The sequence below is a fragment of the Schistocerca cancellata genome, chromosome 9 (genome assembly GCF_023864275.1).
Source record: "Schistocerca cancellata isolate TAMUIC-IGC-003103 chromosome 9, iqSchCanc2.1, whole genome shotgun sequence".
Classification (NCBI taxonomy): Eukaryota; Metazoa; Arthropoda; class Insecta; order Orthoptera; family Acrididae; genus Schistocerca; species Schistocerca cancellata.
Window position 1 is genome coordinate 411,237,328 of NC_064634.1, and position 26,313 is coordinate 411,263,640.

Here is a 26,313-nt window from a genome sequence, read left to right on the forward strand (position 1 = left end):
AGCTTGAAATTTTCTTTTCAATACAAGATTGGAAATAGTCGTCAAAGTGTTCGCAGCGTTAACACGGAGGATGGCCTCCATTGTTACATCCCGAAGAAACGGTCGTTCCTTACTTTTTACTCTTTTCATTGCTGAGAAAAGCTGCTCACAACAGTAAGTAGATCCAAACATGCCCATGATCTGAGCCGCATTGTTGTGTAGCTTGGGAAATGTTTTTTGCTGTAATGAAAATGCAACGTGTTGTAGTACCTTAATTTCAGCATAGTTGAATTTTGCAAGTCAATAATCTCCAATTGTACTGACGATGACATGTCATCGGAGGAAACTGAAAAATGAGTTCTGAACACCTTAAGTTCCATTTCCAAACTAGTGAGGTCTCGGAATCGTGTTTCAAACGACGTGATGAGCTGTTTTAACTTTGCTTGGTCATCGCCGAAAGTAGTACCTTCACGTAGTTTTAAAGAAGCAAGACTATTGGAGAACGTTAAATGTCCATTACTCATCTGCCTCTCAAATAAACGTAACTTTCCCATGAACGCTTTGATTTGGTCGTGCATGTCAACGATTAGCTGCCCTTTGCCCTGCAATGACAGATTTAAATTATTCAGATGCACAGTTATGTCAGCTAGGAACGCCAGGTCTGATATCCATTTTATATCTTTCAGAAAACGCATTTCTTCCTCTTTCATTTCGAGAAAAAGGGATATTTCCTCACGAATTGCAAAGAAAACATCAAGAACTTTTCCCCGACTCAGCCAACGAACTGTGCTGTGGTAAGGTATATCCCCATACTCTGCTTCCATATCTTGCAGGAATCCTTTGAAATGGCGATGATTCATACCGTGACGCCGCACAAAATTCACACACTTCACGACATCTTTCATTACGCCTCCTAGCTCTACTGTTTCAGCACACAGTGCCTCTTGATGAATAAAACATTGAAGAGTCAAAATGTCTTTCCCGAATTCGTCCCTGAGCTTATTTTTCAAACGAGAAGAAAAACTTGGTGACGCCAGATAATTTGTGGTGCACCGTCTGTCGCTACAGAATGGAACATATCCCACGGCAAATTCATATTGACCACTGATTCACAAACAGCTTCAAAAATGTCACGTCCTGTTGCGGTGTAATCGAGTGGTACCACATCCAAGAGTTCTTCAGTTACTTGAAGACGTGTATAATGTCTATTTATAGATGAAAATCTGAATTGGAAAATTCATATTTACGATCTCCTAAAGCGACTAGGTTCAGCAACTTTTGCAGTCAGAATAATTGCCAGTTTTAAGGATGTAGAAATTAGTAAGGTAACATACTTTGCATACTCCACTCTCTGATGTCATACGGAATAATATTCTGGGGCAACTCAACACTTAAGCAAAAGCTATTCACTGCTCAAAAGAAAGTAGTTAGAATAATGTGTGGGGTTCATAGTCATACATCTTGTAGGAATCTGTTTAAAAGGTTAGGAATTCTTACAACTGCTTCACAGTACATTTACTCAGTAATGAAACCTGTTATCAACAACATGGACCAGTTTAAAATCAACAGCGACATTCATGATTACAATACCAGAAAAAAAGAAAGACCTACACTATTCTTTACTTAACCTATCTTTGGCACAAAAAGGGGTAAAATCTGCTTCTATAAAACTTTTTGATAAATTACCAGATGAAATAAAATGTCTGACAGACAGCAGTAATAGTTTCAGAAACAAATTGAAATCATACCTCCTTGACAACTCCTTATATACCAAGATGAATTCTTGAATATGAGTAAATAAATCTGGAGATATAATATATGCATTCTGTGCCATTTTAGGGAATGGGGTAGATAATAGGAATATTTAGGTATGATACTATAATGTAACAAAAAAAAACTTGTTTCCTGTGCTCATTTCTTGTGCATTTGACACGTTCCACATCATAACAGTTTTCCGTGCTATTGATCAATGGAACACGTAACTAACTAACTAACTCTGTGTGCACACTTGTTGTGGTGGCTGAGTGGGGCGGTCACGGGCAAGAGAAGACTCAACCCGACAAATCCGGACCTGATCAAATTTATTGATAGTTATGTTGCTGGAATCGAATTGTTCTATTATTTACAACATTTGATGGAGTGAAGGATCAGAGTACTTCTCTAATTCTGCTATCAGAGATATTGTATGTGACTGCATCAAGGATCATCCTGTCACTATAAAAGTTTCCACAACTACACTTGAATTTACACTTCCCAGTGAAACCCTCTAAGTCGGTATACCACTGACGATACGTCTGTTCCAGCTATTTCTTAAGGTGATAGAACTGAAATCAGGTGATGCAGGAGTAGGTTTAATAATTAAAAAAAAAAAAAAAAAAAAAAAAGGGGCGAGTAAGCAACTATGAACAGCATAGTGAACGCATTATAGACATGAAGCCCACGCCTACCACTGTAGTATAAGTTTGTATGCCAACTAGCTCCACAGATGAAGATATTGATGAAATGTATGATGAGATAAAAGAAGTTATTCAGATAGTGAATGAAGACGAAAATTCAATAGTCATGGGGGACTGGAATTCGATTATAGGAAAAGGAGGGGGAAGGAAAAATAGTAGGTGAATATGGAATGGGGGTAAGGAATGAAAGAGGAAGCCATCTGGTAGAATTTTGCATAGAGCATAACTTAACCATAGCTAACACTTGGTTCACGAACAATGAAAGAAGGTTGTATACATGGAAGAGGCCTGGAGTCACTCAAAGGTTTCAGATGGGTTATATAATGGTAAGACAGAGATTTAGGAAACAAGTTTTAAATTGTAAGACAATTACAGGGGAAGATGTGGACTCTGACCACAATCTATTGGTTATGAACTGTATATCAAAATTGAAGAAACTGCAAAAATGTGGGAATTTAAGGAGATGGGACCTGGATAAACTGACAGAACCAGAGGTTGTAGAGAGTATCAGAGAGAGCACTAGACAATGATTGACAAGAGTGGTGGAAAGAAATACAGTAGAAGAGGAAGAAGAATGAGTAACTTTGAGAGATGAAGTAGTGGAGGCAGCAAAGGATCAAGTAGGTAAAAAGACGAGGCTAGTAGAAATCCTTGGGTAACAGAAGAGATATTGAATTTAATTGATGAAAGGAGAAAATATAAAAGTGCAGTAAATGAAGCAGGCAAAAAGCAATACAAACGTCTCAAAAATGAGATTGACAGGAAGTGCAAAATGGCTAAGCAGGGATGGTTAGAGGACAAATGTAAGGGTGTAGAGGCATATATCACTAGGGGTAAGATAGATACTGCCTACAGGAAAATTAAAGAGACCTTTGGAGAAAAGAGAACCACTTGTATGAATATCAAGAGCTCAAATGGAAAACCAGTTCTAAGCAAAGAAGGGAAAGCAGAAAGGTGGAAGGAGTATACATAGTGTCTATACAAGGGCGATGTACTTGTGGACAATATTATGGAAATGGAAGAGGATGTAGATGATGATAAAATGGGAGATATGATATTGTGCGAAGAGTTTGACAGAGCGCTGTAAGACCTAAGTCGAAACAAGGCCCCGGGAGTAGACAACATTCCATCAGAACTACTGACTGCCTTGGGAGAGCCAGCCCTGACAAAACTCTACCATCTGGTGAGCAAGATTTATGAGACAGGCGAAATACCCTTAGACTTCAAGAAGAATATAATAATTTCAATTCCAAAGAAAGCAGGTGTTGACAGGTGCGAAAATTACCGAACTATCAGTTTAATAAGTCATGGCTGCAAAATGCAAACACGAATTCGTTACAGATGAATGGAAAAACTGATGAACCCGATTTCAGGGAAGATCAGTTTGGATTCTGTAGAAATGTTGCAACACTTGAGGCAGTACTGACCCTATGACTTATCTTAGAAGATAGATTAAGGAAAGGCAAACCTACATTTCTAGCATTTGTATAGAGAAAGCTTTAGACAATGTTGACTGGAATACTCTCTTTCAAATTCTGAAGGTGGCAAGGGTCAAATACAGGGAGAAAAAGGCTATTTACGATTTGTACAGAAACCACATGGCAGTTATATTAGTTGAGGGGCATGAAAGGGAAGCAGTAGTTGGGAAGGGAGTGAGACAGGATTGTAACCTATCCCTGATGTTACTCAATCTGTATCTGGAGCAAGCAGTAAAGGAAACAAAAGAAAAATTTGGAGTAGGAAATAAAATCTATGGAGAAGGAATAAAAACTTTGAGGTTTGCCAATGACATTGTAATTCCGTCAGTGACAGCAAAGCACTTGGAAGAGCAGTTGAACGGAATTGACAGTGTCTTGAAAGGAGGATATCATATGAACGTCAAGAAAAGCAAAATGAGGATAAAGGAATGTAGTCGAATGATGTCAGGTGATACTGAAGGGATTAGATTAGGAAATGAGACGCTTAAAGTAGTAAAGGAGTTTTGCTATTTGGGACACAATGTAACTGATGATGATCGAAGTAGAGAGGATATAAAATGTAGACTGGCAATGGCAAGGAAAACGTTTCTGAAGAAGAGAAATTTGTTAACATCGAATAAAGATTTAAGTGTCAGGAATTCTTTTCTGAAAATATTTGTATAGAGTGTAGCTATGGTAGCTATGTATGGAAGTGAAACATGGATGATAAATAGTTTAGACAAGAAGAGAATAGAAGCTTTTGAAAATGTGGTGCTACAGAAGAATGCTGAATATTAGATGGGTGGATCACGTAAGTAATTAGGAGGTACTGAATAGAATTGGGGAGAAGAGGAAATTGTGACACAATCTGACTAAAAGAAGGGGCCAGTTGGTAGGACATGTTCTGAGGCATCAAGGGATCACATTTAGTATTGGAACGTATCGTGGAGGGTAAAAATATTAGAGGTAGACCAAGAGATCAATACACTAAGCAGGTTCAGAAGGATGTAGGTTGCAGTAGGTACCTGGAGGTGAAGAAGCCTGCACAGGATAGTGTAGAATGGAGAGCTGCATCAAACCAATCTCTGGACTGGAGACCACAACAACAACAAAAGTGAAACCCTCTAACGAGGTATACCACTAACGATACGTCTGTTTCAGCTTATTAGTAAGGTGAAAGAAGTGAAATCTGGCTGCCGTGACATTAATCTGCTGTTCATAATACTGACTTAATGTACCTACTACTTCATCATAGGAGAGTGTATTGGGAGACAACGTAGGAAAGAGTTTTTGAATTAAGTGAAACTCAGAAGTTCCCACAGCTGACAGGAAATAATGAGGTTTCACAGTACCTTGAATTCGATAGACTTGACAGTGGGCCTGGAACTGGGTGAGATATTCAAGCCATTCCTTTTGTTTTTCATCAAATTGCCGAAACAGTGGAATGTTGTTTGGTGGGACTTATTGGATAGGTTGGTTGGTCAGTTTTGTAGCCGACACACCATATGCGGAAAGTTATTGCTGGAAAGTAGACAGCAGTGTGGCGATTTGCTGGCTCTGGAACTGAAAAATCTGGTTTAGTTCCGGAATAGGAGCAGTCTGCAGCTGAGGTGCAGCAGCAGGGGGGTGGATAGGGCAGCATAGCCATTCTAACATTAACAAATTACAGCAAAATATGAAAAGACAAATAGAAAAGCAATGTGTAAAGCTTCTGAAAAGAGAAATAGATTAGTTCTGCAGTTCCCTTCCTGTAATACAAGCAACAGCAAGAACAAATGAGCAACTAGAATCACTGCAACAACAGCTCTCCTGAAGCAACCTAGAACACATGGAAATTAAGCAAAACTTGTTGATCAGACTCAACGCCACTTGCTGTGGGTGTTCCCCTCATAAGGTTTTGTGATTCCTGGCTGGATGAGGAGAGGGTGATATGATAGGTGGGTGGCCGGTTTCCTATCACTACAACACAAAATGCTTATGTGGTTAAAATACACTTTATCTCAGAAGCCAATTGAGTAATCAACTTTAATGATGTCCATTCTGAAGTTCTGTGGTTAACAGCAGTCAATAACATGCACTAAATCTTGAATCTTGTCCATGTCCATATCACAACTATTTCCAACTTCTAACATTCCCTCACGGCTAGCTAAGGTGCGAGGCAATGACCATTAACTGTACAGTGCGACTTATTGAGAGACTGAGGCAGCTCGGTCAACGTTGGCAGTGGCGGCGGCCTATATCCAAGTTGCCCAGGTGGTGTTATCGGCGCATAGCCTGGGTGTGTGTCTTGGTCTTCTCTTGTTCTAGGCACACTTAGTTCAGTGCCTGCCATACAAGGTTTCTTAGTGCTGACTGGTGTGCTGGTGGAGGCATATGCCAGCACAAAAATATTTTCTACTTCTGATTTTTTGTTAACAAACTTTTCATTGAGTTTAATAGAGGGAAACATTCGATGTGGGAAAATATATCTAAAAACAAAGATGATGTGACTTACCAAACGAAAGCGCTGGCATGTTGATAAACACACAAACAAACACAAACATACATACAAAATTCAAGCTTTCGCAACCAACGGTTGCTTCATCAGGAAAGAGGGAAGGAGAGGGAAAGACGAAAGGTACCCTTTCCCTCAAAACCCACATCCTTTTGTCTTTCCCTCTCCTTCCCTCTTTCCTGATGAAGCAACCATTGGTTGCAAAAGCTTGAATTTTGTGTGTATGTTTGTGTTTGTTTGTGTGTCTATCAACCTGCCAGCACTTTCGTTTGGTAAGTCACATCATATTTGTTTTTAGATATATTTTTCATTGAGTTTGATAGAAATGCAGTCTTCCTGTGCTCTCAGTTGCCTTGTTTCACTTTTAACAATATTCCAAATTGTTTTAATTTTGTTATCAGACATGTTAACCTCAGACATAATGCACATGCCTCTGGAATTTTTAATAACTTTTCTTAATATAGAGCAGTAGTTTTTATAAAGTTTCACTGTTTCTGGATCATTACTCCTTCTACGTGTAAGATACATTTCCCTTTGCTGTTTACAAGATATTTTTATTCCTTTAGTAAGCCATAGCTTTTTGGATGGTTTCTGACAATTATATTTCACTGTTTTCTTAGGGAAACTGTTTTCAAATATACTCAGAAAGGTATCATGAAATAGGTTAAATTTTCAATTAGCGTCAGGTTTTCTGTACACCTCACCCCAGTGTAACTGTTCCAACCTTTCCCTAAAATTTGCAATGGTTAAATCATTAATTGAACATACTATTTTGGAGGATTGTTTTGCAAACACCTGCAGACATCAATGGGAGAATGAAGAATGTGTGTGGGTGGAATGGTGCTCTAAGTCCCTTATTGGTTGCGATTTGACACAAGATACCAATCAATTTGGGGATCCAGCCTCATCCATTATAGACAACAACAAATGGGAGACACCCATCCTAAAGTCCTGATGTCTACCGTTAAGATTATCACATCTTTGTTTCCTTAAATAAGGGCTTCAAGTGTCAACCATACCTGTCTGATGAGGATGTGCAGCTGGCAGTTACGGACTTCTTCAAGCGATATGACATCAGTTTTTTAACAAAAAGTAGGTGTCCTCAACCTGATGAGTGAGTGTGATGATTGCCTCAATGCTGATGACCATTTTACCTGATTGGCATACCGATTCTAGACTGTACAACTTTCAAACATAAAATTTTTCATCATCTCTTATACATGGAATGGAATTGGACAGGGGTGGGGAGGGGGGTGGAGGAAGGGGAGTAGCCCAAGAAAAATTACCAAAAGAACTGAAGAATATCCAGCCAAGAGGCACCCCACTGCACACATGCATCCCTAGTTTAACGAACTGTCAGGCACCTTATAGCATCTTGACCCATTGAATCACCTGATCTTAGTCTTGTAGGAAAAGTTTGTGGCTAACTCGAATAGCGGGTGACGTGTGGCAATCAACATTCCTGCAGTCTGATATGTCTGCATGTCCTAATAGAATGAGCGGCTTCAGTGGCCAAATTGAGGCCCCTATTTATGCTGGAGGCAATATCACACAGGATGAGTGAGCTGTCTCTGGGGATGACAAATTTTTTGTCCTATGTGCTCACCTAACCTGTTTTTGTAACCTACTAGGAACCATCGATGCTGTAACGATCTTATAAGTACTGATTCACTGTTCTAAATCAGCTGTATGTGTATTTACATGTGTGTTTGCAGCTGGAGGAGCCGCCCCCAGGAAGGCAGCACACACAGGGAGCGGTGCAAGTTCCTGCTGTACTCTGGGTATGCCTGGGGCGTGCCAGCCACTATTTGTGCCATCACAGCTGCTGTGGACTTCTCTCTGGCAGTGCCCACCACCAGCCAGCTCAAGCCCAACATTGGCACCAGAACTTGCTGGTTCCAAGGTACCATATGCCCTGAGGCAGTTCAACTGTATTTCACACTTAGTACACTGTCCGATTAAAAGTATCCAGATGACACCCCTATGTAAAGCAGAATTGATGACTAGGTGTACGAGTGGCATAAAAAGAGACAGGGAATACTTACCATGGAGAAGCATACTGGGTCAGTCAGGAAAACTCAGGGACTCTGAATGTGGATTAGTCATTGGATATCACCTAAGCAACAAATCCATCAGGGACGTTTCAACCCTTTTAAAGTTGCACAAGCCAACTGTTGGTGATTTGAAGGAAATGTGAAGAAACAATCATAGAAAATCAAAACTGGGCAGGCCTTTTGTACTGGTGGACAGGGACTGGTGAGCATTGTAGAGGTGAGTTCTAAAAAATTGAACGAAATCTGCATAAGGACCATGCATGAGTTACAAAGTGCTACCAGCAGTCCAGTTGGAAAAATGACTGCTTGTAGGGAGTTAAAAGAGTGGGGTACAATGGTCAAGCGCTTGAGGTGATGTAAATACTGACACCATTCGAAACGAGTGACCTTGTGGAAGTCTGATGAAAGAGTTTGGATTTGGCAAATGCCTGTTGAAATTTCCATCATGTCTAGTACCAACAGTTAAGTATGGAGGAGCTAGTGCTATGATATGGCAGTATTTCTCATGATTGTGATGATGTCTCGTTATTGTGCTAAGATAATGCTAAATGTGTAAGGATATGAACACATTGTATAGGATCATATAATATGTATGTCGGTCTCCATAACTGATTGGTCAGCACAGGTGACTGCCATGCAGTTTGATTCTTAGTATGGCCTGGGAGTCTTCTTTAGTGGGTAGAATAGGGTGTGCTCACACTATGATGCCAGCTGAGGAACTACACTCCAGGTCACAAAAACTGACATTGGCCAGAGAATGATGAGCTGACCCCACAGCTCTCCATACCACATCCAGTGATTCCATTGGTGGAGGATGGCATGATGGTCAGTTGGTACCAGTGGGCCCCAAGGACCTGTGTATGGATTTAATTTGGTTGGTACTAGGTACAGCAAAAAAATAATTCAGAGACAATGATCTATCAGCATAACAATACACCCTGTCATAAAACACCATCTGTGAAGCAACGGTTTGTAGACAATAATAGTCCAGAAATGGACCAAACTGTACAAAGTCATTATCTGAATCCCCGGATGAGTAAGAATTAAGACTTTTCTCAGAGCCCCAGCATCCAACATTACTCCATTTTTGGTTTCAGTCCTTGAGAAAGAATGGGCTGCCATTCCTCCACAGACATTTAGACACCGTATTAAAAGTGCCCCCAACAAAATTGAAGTTGGCATAGAGGCAAAGGTCGAACACATCCCGTATTAATTTTCAGTAATAGGTGTCCCATATAGTGTAATATACGCTACAGGTCCTGCTCTATTAGAGGCAGGACTGTACTGACAGAGTTATGAGACAGGTGCAGGAATAGACGAGTGCAAAAATTGACATGAAAAAACTAAGGAAGAAATACAATATAAATGGGAAAGGTATGTGAGTTTTGCTGTCCACCGTTTTCCTATCTTACACCTGTGAGAATAAGCCTATTGCTCAATCTGTGACTAAGTGCACACTCTAGTCATAGTATCATTTTGTCCAAGCTGCATCATCGCTAACATGGATTATCTAGGGACTGTGTGCTTGATCCACACATTTGCCGCCCACACACCTCACTCATGTTCAATGGTGGAATTCATACTACAACTTTTCTATATTATTGTTGGGACTTAAAGGTCAGCTAGCCACTGCTATTTGGAGAAGTGCTTTAGGTTTATACTGACTGAGGATGAGTAACATGGGAATGTGGAAAAAAAAAGGGGGGGGGGGAGGTGATACGTAATTTACTTGTCACTCCACCCAGCAGTACATTTGCTGTTCCCAAATTTTGTCTGTTACCACCTTCTGTGTATTTAAAAAAGATAGCTATTTAAAAATAAGCGTTTTGTAGCTGACTAATAATATTACGGCAATTGTTAATGACTGTGCCCATAGTCAGCTATACTCTGCTATCCCAGCTGAACCCTTTGTGTAAACAAACACATCTTCTGCCATTAGTCGTCAGTGTATTTAGCATTGTAAGATCACTGTTAGTAGGACTTACATGTGTATTAGGTATTTTGTTCTTATTCTAGTGCAACTGATACTTGGTAAGGTTTTGGAAGTCTTAAGATGTTTTCATAATCACTGTGCTATACAACTCACCAGTAGCTATGCAGTACCAGTATGAAGAAAGGTGTATGTCTGGAGACACATCGCTTTCAGTGATAAGATAACTCTTTAACTGATTACTAGTAGTTCCCTAGTGTATGTTCTCACTCACATTATTATCTTACCTCAAGTTTGGAGGTATCAGGTTACTACTGAGGCAAATGGGCAAGCTCGCCCACACTTTCCTTACCCAGGGAAGTACTGTGCAGCCTGTGCACCAGAGGCAATTGTGCACAGTCACCCAGCGGAGCCACCACCCTATCAATGCACCCAAGGCAATTATATGTCGAACATGTGAGATCAGGACATACCAGTAACTTGTGTGTGTTTTGTAATTTTTTTCGTCCTATTTACACTTGTTACTCGTATGCAATACTTAAATTTTAATAATTCCTTTCTGACTGATTTCATCATTCTGTGTACAGTATTCATATTGTAATCATTTCTTTCTGATCATATTTCTGTATACAGCATAAGGAAAATGGGGACTTGTAGCAGCAGGTGAAGAAGATACACACACACACACACACACACACACACACACACACACACACACACACACACACACACACACACACTATTTACAAATAAATTAATTGACTACACTCTCAAAAAATAATGTGACTAAAATATTGGAAAACGGTGCATTGTAAGAAAAAAATGTTCTAGGTGAAAAGTTAATGTTAGTATAGGGGACATTTGTCTGTGCTACAACAGGCCACCTCCTAACCATCACTCCTTCATTGTTAAAGTAATTTTGTATTTTCAAATGGGATCACCTCCCCTCTCCATTTTTATTACATATTCAGACTTTATGCCAAAAAATATGAATGGCTTACTCAAACCATCATTTTCCATTATTGGTAGATTGACAAATATCAAGTGTGCCTGTATTTACAATTAAGAACTGACGCATTTTATTTTACATTTCATTTACTGTGTAAATGTAAATCTTTGTGTTCTAACAGTTGAGATTTGTTCCAAAATTTACTTTAATGTTGCAAATTTCATTTTATCGTACATTATGGTTAACTGCCTATTGGCTTCTGTCTCGGGTTCTTCGGCCAATGTTCATCTAATGATTTTTCTGACGTTTGGCCAGCACGAGTGGCTGGCATTGTCAAAGCTTCACCCTCCATTGCCGGTGGTGAACTGGAGGCGAGCTCGCGGCCGCAGGCTATATGTACCTGGCGCGCCAACGTCCGAGGGCTTCTCCGCAGTCATTTCCGGTGCATTTCTCCTCTTGCTACCTGCGATGGTCATTCGCTGCAGTACGGGAAGCCAGGATCCGTTTACCTTAAGGCTTTCCTCTTTCTTGTTGAAACTGTTCGCGTGTTTTTGGATTTCTACAGCTTCTCTGAACAAGCGCGTGTGATAGTGCTTCTCTACAGACAGAACTTCCGTGTCGGCGAATTTTATTATGTGGTCGGTCTCATTCAGTGCGTGCTCTGCCACGGCCGATTTCTCCACCTGCCCCAACCTGCAATGTCGCTTATGCTCTTTGATCCTGGTGTTAATGGATCGTCCAGTCATTCCGACATAAACTTTTCCGCATGTGCAAGGTATACGGTATATTCCCGACATTGCAAGTGGGTCTCTTTTCTCCTTTGCCGATCTAAGACACTCTTTGATCTTCCTTGTCGGTTTGAAAATCTTCTTTACGCCGTGTTTGCACAATATACGGCCGATTCTGTCCGTCACTCTGGGAATGTATGGCAGTTGTTAGTTAGATGAACGTTGGCCGAAGAACCCGAGACAGAAGCCAATAGGCAGTTTGTCAACAAGTGGCCACGAAAGCCTTAACAATTTTGTATTATGGTTAACCTTTTCATGGTTAGAAACAACATTTAGCATGATCCAGGAAAAATCAATATGGATGTAACAGTTTTCTGTTCCCATTGTGGTGCCTGATTTTGTTGAGACCCCTTGCTTTTCACCATTGTGTGCTCAGTTTTGGTGAATTCCCTTGCCTCTCACCCTTGGAATGCTTGATTTCGATGAGTATTCATGGCAGATGTGACTGTCAATATTACTTCATGGATATTTTACCTTATTACAGTGTTTGTGGTTTGTATTCTGCTGGTAGCCTAGAGTTATGGCAGCTGGAGGGAAACACACACTGAAATCAGTCACCCTGGTGGTGGGGTTCAATTGTGGCCACCAAAATTAAGTGTTTCGATGGTTTGGGTACTCACAACAATCAACCCCTTAGAGAACAGGAAACAACATTATTATACAAGCAGCTTATTTGCCATAAATGCCATATACAGTCATATTATCTGTACTGAACAACCACATTTCAAACAATGGAAAATCCAGGATGGAATATAACAGTATTATGAAAAGGAAAGCTGCCACACACCAATAGCAGAGATGCTGAGTCACAGATAGGCACAACAAAAAGAATGTCACTGCATGATGAGAGTGGCGACTGCGTGGGGGTGAGGGGGGGGGGACTGGGGTATGGAGGGGGAGGGATAGTAGGATAGGGGTCATGGACAGTGAAGTGCTGCTGGAGAGCAAGCAGGGATGAGGTGGAGAGAGGGTAGGGCAGCTATGTGCAGTTGGGAGGTTAGACAGGGGGCTGGGGAGATGTGGGGAGGGGGGAGGGGGGGGGGAGAGCGGAAAAGGAGAGAAGTAAAAAGACAGGGTGGGTGCAAAGGTTTAGATTAGATTAGATTAATACTAGTTCCATGGATCATGAATACGATATTTCTTAATGATGTGGAACGAGTCAAATTTTCCAATACATGACATAATTAAGTTAATTTAACAACATACTTAAGTTAATATAACAACTGCGTAGTGCTGGAATGAGAGCAGGGAAGGGGCTGGATGTGTGAAAACAATGACTAATGAAGGCTGAGGCCAGGAGGGTTATGGGAATGTAGGATATATTGCAGGGAAAGTTCCCACATGCACAGTTCAGAAAAGCTGGTGTTGGTGGAAAGGATCCAGATGGCACAGGCTGTGAAGTGGTCATTTCTGCAAAATGAGCTCCTCATTATCTTCTTTTTCTGGCTTGCTATCATCTACATCCATGTCCTAAATGTGAGCTGAATAATTCACATTCTGCCTTTCAAATGTTAATAGTTCTTGAAGTTTTATGGGAATGAGATCTTCAAAGTTAGGATGTCTGAAGACATTTGATATTTGGTATATAGTTGTAAGCTCAGTATGAACAATACTTGTATAATATCTATTGCAATCCACAAGGGACCATGAGAAACAAAATTCGTCCTCCTCGGAAGTACTCTGGACATTAATACATGCCTGTTTAGCGGCAATATTTTTTGGAAGAGGGATGAAGCTGGATCCCTTTTTAAGTGAATCAAAGACAGGTGAGTATACATCAAGGTAGAGTACTTGGCTGTGTGCCTTACCGACTCTTGTTCCTGCATTTCAGAAAAATGGCCCAATATGACACTTTTGGTAAAGGTTCTGAACCACTTTGTGATGAAACACCCTGCAATATCATGCTATGAGGACCTCAGATTTGAATGACCCTCTTTTCCTCACCAGCATCACTACCTTCTTCTTGGGAATGTATGAGATCACACTACAGAACTTACTCGCACTTAGTGACGGGATACCGTAGGTCACTGATGATTCAAGGGCATTCCTTTTTCAAAACAGCTTGACAAACTTTGAGGAAAGTGGCTGGATTTCAATATTCCACATTATTATGTGTGCTGAAAATTGCTGAATTGGTTGCTAAACGAAATGCCATTAGTTAAAAATCCATTTAACAAAGAATTCAGCAATTTTGCAGCACTAATATTAATTTGCAGTATGGCTGTATTTGTCTTGCATGGCTTTAGGTCACAATTACAATTTCACATTAGTGTTGTAAATGCGAGCTTGTGAAATTGTGTCCCCAAAAATGCCAGCAATCATAGAGTAGTCCAGTGCAGCTGCATGATCTGCTTGATGATCTGCAACAGAGTGGGCAGGTGAACTGCTACTGCTAGGCCAATGAAGATGTTGAGGTCATGCCCAGTGTCAATATCACTGGATGATGCAGGATGCAGAGACCATGGCTGTATTGGCAGAGGAACTGGTGTCATCAATTCATACCACAATAATGGTGATGGGCGATGCTGTGGTGGTGTTTGCAGCAGCTGTGAATCCACCATTGATAAACCAGGGTGGAACAACAAATGCATCATCATTGTGTCACGATATGGAGTTATTTTTGGATATATAATGAAGACACATATACATGGAGAAAAAGAAATTGTTTTAAATACATACCTCTATTGTCACTGTAGAGTCAAATTGGGGGTGGTTATTAGTGCCTGATTACCATTATCATACCATGTTCAATATTGGACTTCATCTTTGCTGATGCTTTGAGGCTTGCTGATGCTTTAAGGCTTGCAGCATGCTGTGTCTGTTACCTGTGGAGCTATGCCAATGCCTTAGATGCCAACAGACCATTTTTTCTGGCCACAGTTCATTCTGGTGAGCGATGGCACGTCTCTGTGAGTCTATAAAAAAGGGGAACATACACGTCGAACATCAGCAAGGACGCAAGTGTCAGGTGTCATACAGAGTCTAGTAGGTATCACAGTATGCACGATTTGTCCATTAATAGTAATGGAGGGCAAACAGTGAGAATCTTTTACTCCACCAGTAAGACAACACATTACAGCTGCATAACACCCATCTCTTGCACCCAGCCTGCCTACATCTTGTTGTTGTTTGCTATCTGGAAATAGAGACACACATCTATATAAAGGTGCTACTAACTTCAGATACATGCTGAAATGTGATACAAACCCAAATCAAACAATGGAAAATCCTGGATGGAATGTAACAATATTATGGAAAGGAAAGTTGCTACTCACTGTATAACGGAATGCTGAATCACAGATAGGCACAACAAAAAGACCATCACAAATAAAGCTTTTGACCAGTAATGTATTCATCATAAATAGACAACAGACACACACACACACACTCATGCAAACACAACTTACACACACATGACTGCAGTCATGTGTGTGTGAGTTGCATTTGTCTGAGTATGTGTGTGTGTGTGTGTGTGTGTGTGTGTGTGTGTGTGTGTGTGTGTGTGTGTGTGTCATTTATTTTAGATGAAGGCCCTACTGGACAAAAGCTTTATTCGTGACAGTCTTTTTGTTGTGCCTATTATGACTCAGCATCTCTGTTATATGGTGACATACAAACACAAATGTTTCACCAATATCGATCTGCAAGGAATAAAAGAAGAGACTTCTTTTTAACCATGTGGAAGAATGCCCATGTAAAAAGATGCTGGTATTGTTTGCCAGTTCTATACTTTAGCACTATAATCTTGGCTCTCTTATGTTGACCCGTTTTTTTAAAGGAAGTGATAAGATCACTTTGTATTCATATAAAGAATTGGTGTATTTAGATATTATCTATCTCTGTATAGAATATCAATGTGTGTGATACCTATAATTCTACATTATCATATTCTAACCATGATAGGATCTCTAACACAGTGTAAACTACACAGAATATCCAGTATTTCCATTTAACATCCAGATTTATTAAAAATAATACCAGCATACACATCCATAAGGTGATAATTGCCTCCAAGCATTTGGCAGTTAATATTGGCTTATGACGTAGCCATGCTCACTGTGTCCCACAACATCTGTGATTGTCAGCATCAGGCATCATCTCCACATCGTACTGGCCTAGCACTAATAGTTCCCCTGTCAACTTGGTTAGTGATCATCACGTAAATCACACAGCTACATTGGACTACTCTGTGGTAGTTGGCCTTTTCAGAACAGGATCACACATGCTCACATACACAACACTGCAAGGTATTGAGATACTATCATTTTCCTTAATTCTTGTCATGGCATTTTGGAAAGAGAGCTCACTCCCCTCCCCCGCCTCCCACCATAATTGTCAATGACCCACTTTATACCACCATTAAGAGCAAACAGTTCTATAGTGTGATGTATATTTCCTCACAAAATTTTTGAGAAATTCTGAATTTTGTGCCTGGGCATGTGCTCTCTGGATCATGCCTTATGTTGCACCATATGAGGGCTACTGTGGGACACAATGTTAAGAAGAACACATCAGCATTGAACTGTTGATGTGTTGCTCTTCTTCAAACATGGGATTCATGAGGAGCTGTGTGCATAGATATACCATAGTGAATAACCTGCGAATAAATGAGGAGTAAATGCCATTTGACAATTTAAGTTACATCCTTTACGTGAAGTAAATAACATCTACAGGCACACTATGCAACAATCTGTGCTCTTAGGAAGGTTCTGATGGACACCTGAAGAGCAAATTTTCATATTTGAGAGAGATATTGAAAATGTGGCTGCTGGTTCTGTTGAGAGATATTTCTTGAAAACAGAACTGATGTATCCCACCCATTTGCACGATGGCCACAGTGACTTGCTGCTGTATTTGTTATGACTAGTCCTGCAAAATGATTCCATCGCCAAGCTGATGAAAGTGCTGGAGAATAAGCAGAGATATCTTCTGCACTACAGAAAGCTCCAGCAATACCTCAGTTTGGGGATGTAACTTGTTAGAATCAACAGCAGCATCTCCTTCAAGCAGTGTTGCTAGTTGAAGGAGTACATCGATGTAAACACTGAACAGAGGACTCTTGTGATGTGTGACTTTGAAAAAGATATTTATAAATAATTCAGTTTTCAGGAAAATGATGGAAAATGTTAGACAATACCTCCAAATTTGTTTGGTTTACTGATGGATGGTTTGGTGCAAGAGATTACATTGCCTGGGCAAATCTCAAATGGGCCACCACCTCCAATAAATGACTAGTTCCTTGGGTCGAGTTACAGTGCAGTTCATGAGGTCTGTCTATGTTAATATATGTGTTCTGGACCTCACCAATCTCCACCTGTGTGTGTGTGTGTGTGTGTGTGTGTGTGTGTGTATTTTTCTTCACCTGCTGCTGTCAGTCCCTATTTCTCATATATTGCACATAGAAAAATGTTCAGAAAGAAATGATTAAAATGTAAATACAGTATATAGAATGTTCAAACCAAACAGAAAAAAATGATTAAAATGTAAATATAGTAAAAGACAGTAACATGTGTATATGGAATGAAAAAAATCCTATTACAAAGTGCAAATTCAGTGGGAGATGTGGTATTTAAGATCTCATCTTTACCTGTTTTACTGGAAATGATGTAGGGAACATGCAGCAGTCCTCAGCAGTTAGGAGGCCTAGGTCAGTTGTAAAGTCTAACAGAAAGAACAAGGTTCTGTTGCTAGGTGGTTCGTGCGGTAGAGGTGTGTGCCAGCAGTTGCAGGAAGTGTTGGGGAGTGAGTACCAGGTCACCAGCATTGTGAAGCATAGTGCTGGGCTGGCTCAGGTGACTGGCAACATAGGGAAGTTATGTAGGAAGTTTACGAAGGAGGATCAGGTAGTGATAGTGGGTGGAACAAGGAACAGTCTTGATAGGGACGGGGAATATGATGTAGGTGGTTATCTGGTAAAGATAGCTACTGGAACTGGTAGCACTAATGTGCATATTGTGCAACTGTTTCAGCGTCATGATCGGCCTCATCTTAATACAGCTGTTTGGTATATTAACATGGGGCTGGAGAGGGTGCTGATGGCAGAGGCCATGGGTCATATTTCAGTGGTGCCAGTTGGGTCTGTCAGTAGATCAGGTTTCACTAGGCATAGCCTGAACCTCAATAGGTATGGGAAGGGGAGGTTGGCAAAGCTTATAGGTGACAGTGTAATGGGTGGTGGTGGGATCACTCATGGAAAAATTCCTGTAGTAGTTGGTGTTAGAGCTGCACCTTTTTTAGATTGAAGTCAGCCGATAGGTATATCTGCTTAAAGGAAGTGTCTCTCTCTCTCTCTCTCTCTCTCTCTCTCTAACTAAGGGCTCACCTTCAGAGGGTGTCATGTTACCAAATAGAGAAGGAATTAGCATCAAAATATAAGAGGTATTAGAGATAAAGTTAGTTAGGATACAGATTAAATGGCCATTTTTCAAGGAGTTCCTTGTGGGTGGGGGAGTGGCTATGCATGTAAAAAACAGTATTCCATTTGAGTCCATAGACATATCATGGCACTGCACTGAATAGGTATTTGAATGTTATGCAGGGGCAGTTGAATTTAGTGAAATTAAACTCCTAATTGTTGTTGTTTATAGGTCCCCTAACTCTGACTTCAGAACATTTCTGCTCAAGCAATAGAGGGTTCTTGATTCACTTTGTAGGAAGCACCAGAAATTAGTTATATGTGGTGACTTCAATATAAATTTTGTATATGATGGTGCAAGAAAAAGGATGTCGATAGATCTCCTAGATTCATATGATCTGATGCAGACTGTGTTTTTTCCAACTAGGGTGCAGGGGAACAGTAGCACAGTGATAGACAATATTTTTATTCATTCTTCATTGCTAGATGGGCATTCAGTTAGTAAAAGGGTGAATGGCCTTTCAGATCATGATGCACAAATTTTAACACTAAAAGGCTTTTGTACTCAAACAAACGTCACATATAATTACAAACTGTGTAGTTAAGTTACGTAATCCAACAGCAATAGAGAGTTTTTTAAACCTTGTCAAGGAACAAGAGTGACAGGATGCTTATAGTGCCAATAACATAGATGATAAATATAATGCTTTCCTCAACACATTTCTCATACTCTTTGAGAGTTGCTTTCCATTAGAATGTTCTAAACAGGGTACTAGCAGTAATAGGCAGCGTGGGTGGCTGACTAGTGGGAAAAGGATATCATTTAGAGCAAAGTGGGAATGATATCAAAATGTTAGTAAATAAAAATAAAAAAGTAAATAGAAATAAATAAATAAAGTTAGAAGTCACAATCAAGCTGCCCATTACAGGCAGGTACTAGAAGTAATAGGCAGTGCGGGTGGCCGACAAGTGGGATAAGAATATCATGTAGAACAAAGTGGGAATGATATCAAAATGTTAGTAAATAAAAATAAAAAAGTAAATAGAAATAAATAAATAAAGTTAGAAGTAGTCACAATCAAGCTACAGTAGCCCATTACAGGCAGTATTGCAAGGTGCTTAAATATGTTATTAGGAAGGCAAAGGATAAAATCAAACCCATATGGTCAGTTGTGAAGGAAGTGTCTGGTTAGCAGCACAAGGTCGACAATATAAAGTCAGTTCATAATAAAAATATTTCTGTTACTGATAATCAGATATATGCACAGTATTTAACAATCATTTTCTGAGCATTGCTGGTGAATTAAATAAAAATTTAGTTTCTACAGGGAATCATATAACTTTCTCGGCAAATGCCTTTCCTAGGTTGATGTCTGAAATACTCCTCTGTGATACAGACAATGGGGAGATTGAGTTAATAATTAAATCTCTGAAGACTAAGGACTCTCATGGATATGATGGAGTGCCTAGCAGAATATTAAAGTACTGTGTTGCACATGTTAGCCATATATGTAGCCATATTTGTAATTTTTCCTTTAGGAGTAATCAGTTTCCTGAACAAGTACTCAGTAGCAAAGGTGCTTTACAAAAAGGGAGAAAAGGATCATGTAGACAATTTTAGACCTATTTCTGTGCCATCAGTGTTTGCTAAAGTTATTGAAAAGGCAGTTGTGTAAGGATAATTGATCATTTTATATCACACAATTTGTTATCAAATGTACAGTTTGGCTTTAGAAGTCATTTAACAGCTGAAAATGCTATATTCTCTTTTCTCTGTGGGGTATTGAATTGGTTAGAATGAATGTAGAATGTAGTTTATTCGTCTCATAACGTACAGTTATACATCAAAGATTTTTTGTACTGGAGACACATCAAATTACTTCAAAAAAAAAGTTACAATAATTAACATATTTCAGCAGGCATTTCTGTATTTTTACACATGAACAATTTAACAAGAACATATATAACACTTATGGTCATTTTGCTGCTTGCAGTGCAATTTATACAATGTATTAACAATTTATTATACAATACATAATCTTTATTGTTTCTTTTCTTTTCAAATTGCCAAACCGTCCTGCATGAATTCTTCAATTGAATAATAACATTTTTCCACTAGTGCATTAAATAACAATCTTTTTAGTGGGTTAAGCTCCATATTTAACAGATTTGTGTTGTTTAATGTATTGTAAATTTTTAATCCCATGTACAATGGTGGTTGAGCATAAAGTTTTAAATTATGAGAGGAAAGTTTGAAACTGTCTCTGTGATGAGTACTGTAATTAACAGACAGGGAAAGGTCATTATTTACAATGTTGAGAATTGCTGTGATGTGGGGTCTGAGTGGAGTACGGTCAAGTGGGGAGTGCCCCAGGGATCAGTGTTGGGGCCACTCCTGTCCCTTATTTATATAAATGATATGCCCTCTAATATCACGGGTAACTCTAAAATATTTCTGTTTGCTGATGATACTAGACTGGTACCTAGTATAGGATGTTGTGTGCAACATTGGCCCAGTTTCAAATAGCGCAATTCATGACCTAAGTTCATGGCTTGTAGAAAATAAACTAACGCTAAATCACAGTAAGATTTAGGTTTTACAGTTTCTAAAACACAGTTCAACAAAACCTGACATTGACATTTTAATATCACAGAATGGGCATATGATTAGTGAAACTGAGCACTATGGGACTTAACATCTGAGGTCATCAGTTACTTAAACCTAACTAATCTAAGGACATCACACACATCCATGCCTGAGGCAGGATTTGAACCTGCGACCGTAGCAGTCGCGCTGTTCCGGACTGAAGTGCCTAGAACCGCTCGACCACCGCGGCCGGCTATTTTCATTCACTTATGTTGCATGGTATTATATTTTGGGGTAGCTCTTCCCATTCTAAAAGGATATTTTTGGCTCAGAAATGGGAGGTTTGGGCAGTAAGTGGTGTAAGTTCACGAACCTCTTGTCAACCCCTGTTCACGAGTTTGGGTATTTTGACATTGGTCTGTCAATATATACATATTACTTTCTGTCCTTTCTTGTTAACAATATTAGCTTATTCCCAAGAATAAACAGCTTTCACTCAGTTGATACTCAGCAGAAATCAAACCTGTATTTGGATTATACTTCCTTAACTCTTGTGCAGAAAGGTGTGCAGCATATTGCTGCATCCATTTTCAATAAGCTACCACTCAAATTTAAAAATCATAGCAGTAATCCGACCGCTTTCAAATCAAAACTGAAGAGTTTCCTCATGGGTCACTCCTTCTAGTCTGTCGAGGAGTTCCTTGAAAAATTAAGCTGATTCTTGTTGCATTGTTCATTGTGTTTACTTAAACTTATGGATTGACTTTTTTGGGTTCATAAACATTTTATTTTTATCTGTTATTACTTTTATGTTGTAATTTAATGTACTGGTATGTTCCATGACCTTGGAGATTTGCTCCTCAATTCACTCTTATGGAACTTGACATGTAAATTTAAAAAAAAATGATAGTATTATTTCAAAAGACATATATAAGTATGTAATCTATCAGAGAAAAATTATAAAGAATAGCTTCATAAATTGTTATAAATAAACCAATGTACAGTATATATGTAATAAGATACTTTGAGATAAGGACATACAGTACATAACTACTGCTTATTGGTTACATTGTTATCACTGAAAGTTATGTGTCACCTGATGTATACTTGTTCTTGAACTGGTGCTAAATAACTACTTTGTATAATATCTCACTGGACAGTCTGATTCACTGTGCTTGATTTTTGTTAAACCAACTCACAAATTAATAGATTCACTAAATCCACGTATGCAACATTGCAAAAATATAGTTTTACAGATAAAGCTGAGGGTGGGAAGGGTACGTCTTTGATTGTTCTCTGTTCTGCCAAGTTTAGAGGATCTGCTTGGGTCGGCTCTGATAGGAGTCTCCGCAGTCACATGCATAGCATTTTGCGGGAAAATTAATCTTTGGGCAGTTCTGACTTGAAACTAATTATGCTTTTTAGTACTCATGATTTTACAATGTTCTTTAAACACTGGAAATAACAGGTGTTCTGGAAAAATGCACGCATTTTCAAACTTTTTGAGAATACATTTATGAAAGTCACAGTTTTACTACACAATGGTATTTTAGAAAAAGACTTAAACTCCTTGATGAGACCCAGAGAACCACCCAGTGCTGATTGTCACTATGTCATCCTTTGTCATATACCATCATTCGAAGCAGTAGGGATGGACATGGGGTAAGCACACCACTCTCCTGGCCATTGTTAGCTTTCCAGTACTTGGAGCCACTACTTCACATTCAGGTAGCTTCTTGGTTGGCTTCACAAGATTGAGTAGAGGTCTCATGAAAAAAAGGGTCTCTGACAGTGCTGCTGATTAGGCCAGCATCTTCTGAATGGGTAATAGACAAGCTACTCATTCAGCTACAGAACTTAATTACATCTTTTTTTCCACTCTGATCTGCTGTGTATTATTAGAAATGTATGTCACAGTATTGTCTACAGAGATGGTGTGTTTTATGATTATAATAAATTAAAATGGATTAAAAACAGTCTTGACTGTGGTCAAGACTGTTATTAATCAGGTTTAAGATATTTTAAGTAGACTGATGATTTTCTCCACAAGAAAGGTTCTAAAAAATTACTGGTTGTAAAAAAGCCTGCCTAAAAATTGTAAAATGATATGCCCCTCCACCAAATGACAAATGCTGCTTCGTGAAATTTTAGGACAACCAGTATACTTCCAAAGTCCAGCAGCTTTTAGTGTGAATGAAAGTACTCCAAAACAACAATTACTGGTTTCAACTTCTTAGGTCATCATCAGATGATTTGAATATAATTCATAATTAACTGTCAAAAAGATGCATATGGCTTCTGAATAAAAGTTCTACTGGAGTGCAGAATGTATCCATGATATGAATTACTATGTGACATATTCAAATTGTCTGATAATTGTTTTCTAAGGATTTCAAAAATTAGTGGTACCATTTGTGTGGGGTGACACTGTAAAAGAATTTTATTAACACTGTGATTCCTTAAACAGCATTCTTAGCCTACGTCTAAAGTTATAACTTTATACATATTGAACATTTGGAGGTAAACTTCTACTTCAGAGCTTTAGTGCAGATCATTACTATCTGGTGATCAGCCAATATGTGGTATCCTCATTGCATAGCTGTGCAGTTGGCAGTTGTTAACATGAAATGTATTGCATGCAAAAAATCTGTTATTACCTTTCTTAAGTGTCTCCTGTTACCAACTCCTTTCTTGTCTTTTGTATGTTCTTTGATGAAAGTCATATTGGAAAATACACTCCTGGAAATGGAAAAAAGAACACATTGACACCGGTGTGTCAGACCCACCATACTTGCTCCGGACACTGCGAGAGGGCTGTACAAGCAATGATCACACGCACGGCACAGCGGACACACCAGGAACCGTGGTGTTGGCCGTCGAATGGCGCTAGCTGCGCAGCATTTGTGCACCGCCACCGTCAGTGTCAGCCAGTTTGCCGTGGCATACGGAGCTCCATCGCAGTCTTTAACACTGGTAGCATGCCACGACAGCGTGGATGTGAACCGTATGTGCAGTTGACGGACTTTGAGCGAGGCCATATAGTGGGCATACGGGAGGCCGGGTGGACGTACCGCCGAATTACTCAACACGTGGGGCGTGAGGTCTCCACAGTACATCGATGTTGTCGCCAGTGGTCGGCGGAAGGTGCACGTGCCCGTCGACCTGGGACCGGACCGCAGCGACGCACGGATGCACGCCAAGACCGTAGGATCCTACGCAGTGCCGTAGGGGACCGCACCGCCACTTCCCAGCAAATTAGGGACACTGTTGCTCCTGGGGTATCGGCGTGGACCATTCGCAACCATCTCCATGAAGCTGGGCTACGGTCCTGCACACCGTTAGGCCGTCTTCCGCTCACGCCCCAACATCGTGCAGCCCGCCTCCAGTGGTGTCGCGACAGGCGTGAATGGAGGGACGAATGGAGACGTGTCGTCTTCAGCGATGAGAGTCGCTTCTGCCTTGGTGCCAATGATGGTCGTATGTGTGTTTGGCGCCGTGCAGGTGAGCGCCACAATCAGGACTGCATATGACCGAGGCACACAGGGCCAACACCCGGCATCATGGTGTGGGGAGCGATCTCCTACACTGGCCGTACACCACTGGTGATCGTCGAGGGGGACACTGAATAGTGCACGGTACATCCAAACCGTCATCGAACCCATCGTTTTACCATTCCTAGACCGGTAAGGGAACTTGCTGTTTCAACAGGACAATGCACGTCTGCATGTATCCCGTGCCACCCAACGTGCTCTAGAAGGTGTAAGTCAACTACCCTGGCCAGCAAGATCTCCGGATCTGTCCCCCATTGAGCATGTTTGGGACTGGATGAAGCGTCGTCTCACACGGTCTGCGCGTCCAGCACGCACGCTGGTCCAACTGAGGTGCCAGGTGGAAATGGCATGGCAAGCCGTTCCACAGGACTACATCCAGCATCTCTACGATCGTCTCCATGGGAGAATAGCAGCCTGCATTGCTGCAAAAGGTGGATATACACTGTACTAGTGCCGACATTGTGCATGCTCTGTTGCCTGTGTCTATGTGCCTGTGGTTCTGTCAGTGTGATCATGTGATGTATCTGACCCCAGGAATGTGTCAATAAAGTTTCCCCTTCCTGGGACAATGAATTCACGGTGTTCTTATTTCAATTTCCAGGAGTGTAGATTAACAATTATTGCTAAGTGAATCCATTTCTTGCACTTGATATTAATATTTCAGTAGTTCTTGTGTTTGTCAACATGACTTCCATTTGGATAAAAAGAATTCAGTAAGGTACATATAGTTCCTCTGAACAGCACAGGTCTGGAGCTTGAATAACAGGTAAAAAGTAGTCACTGTTTGATCTGTCACAGACACTGAGCTTTTCGTGAACATATCAAGGATGGGAGAAGAAGTCAACTGGCTCCTAATAAATGAAACATCCTGGAATTAACCTGAAATGATTTAGGAAATGATGGGAAATCAGAATGTCTGTTTGAGAATCGAGATTTTCTCTTAACTGATTTAGGTGCATGTGGATGTCTTTGAAATCCATCTTGTACATGAAGTTTAGGCAAATAGGTTGGTAAGGAAAAGGTTTCACAAGCCATCTCATTAGCAATTTTTCACACATTGTAAAAGTAGCAGATATTATAAGATGGTGTAAGAAAGGCTGACAAGTGTTACTAGGAAAGACTGGAGACACTGTTTTCTCTTTAATCGAAATGCATTCACAATTGGAAATGGTTTCACATATTTGTTTGTGCTGTTCAGGTAGTGGTATGTTGCACAAATACTGAAAACTAGAAGCAATGGACTTGGCAGAAGTATATGTGCACATTCAAGGGGAAAACTCTCCTTATATATATAGAATGGATACCTGAGGGGAAGAAAAATAACTTTTTTAACATTTTTTGGCTGCTTTAACATACCATTACTATTTGTCTGCCTGCATGCAACTTTACACTATCATTTACAGAGTGCAATATCTTACATGGATTTCTTGTTTTACGTACTTCTGAAATAATTCTTCCCAATATGCCAGAAGTAATGGACTTTGTTGTGTCTAGACAAGACAGCCTAGACACAATGCGAGGAAGCCGAAAGGCACGCGCTTAAACTCATGCAGGCTGGCGTGAGGTCTGAAACAGGATACGTAATGAATGCTATAAAGAAAAGTACGTAGCTTCTGGAATACTTAACTTTAATCCACATTTGTAGAACATCGCTCTTGATGATACATTAATAGAATCTCAATATCTATACTGGTAATGGCGCCTTGCTAGGTT

General features: G+C 40.1%; 1 protein-coding gene across 1 annotated transcript in view; it reads left to right on the forward strand.

The window, feature by feature from the left end:
* LOC126101457 (probable G-protein coupled receptor Mth-like 4) overlaps positions 1-26,313 on the forward strand; it is a 317,300-nt gene that overhangs the window by 285,170 nt on the left and 5,817 nt on the right. Inside the window, exon 8 of the mRNA XM_049912110.1 lies at positions 8,102-8,289. Within this exon, the coding sequence (XP_049768067.1) occupies positions 8,102-8,289 (188 nt within the window). The remainder of the gene's footprint in view (positions 1-8,101; positions 8,290-26,313) is intronic.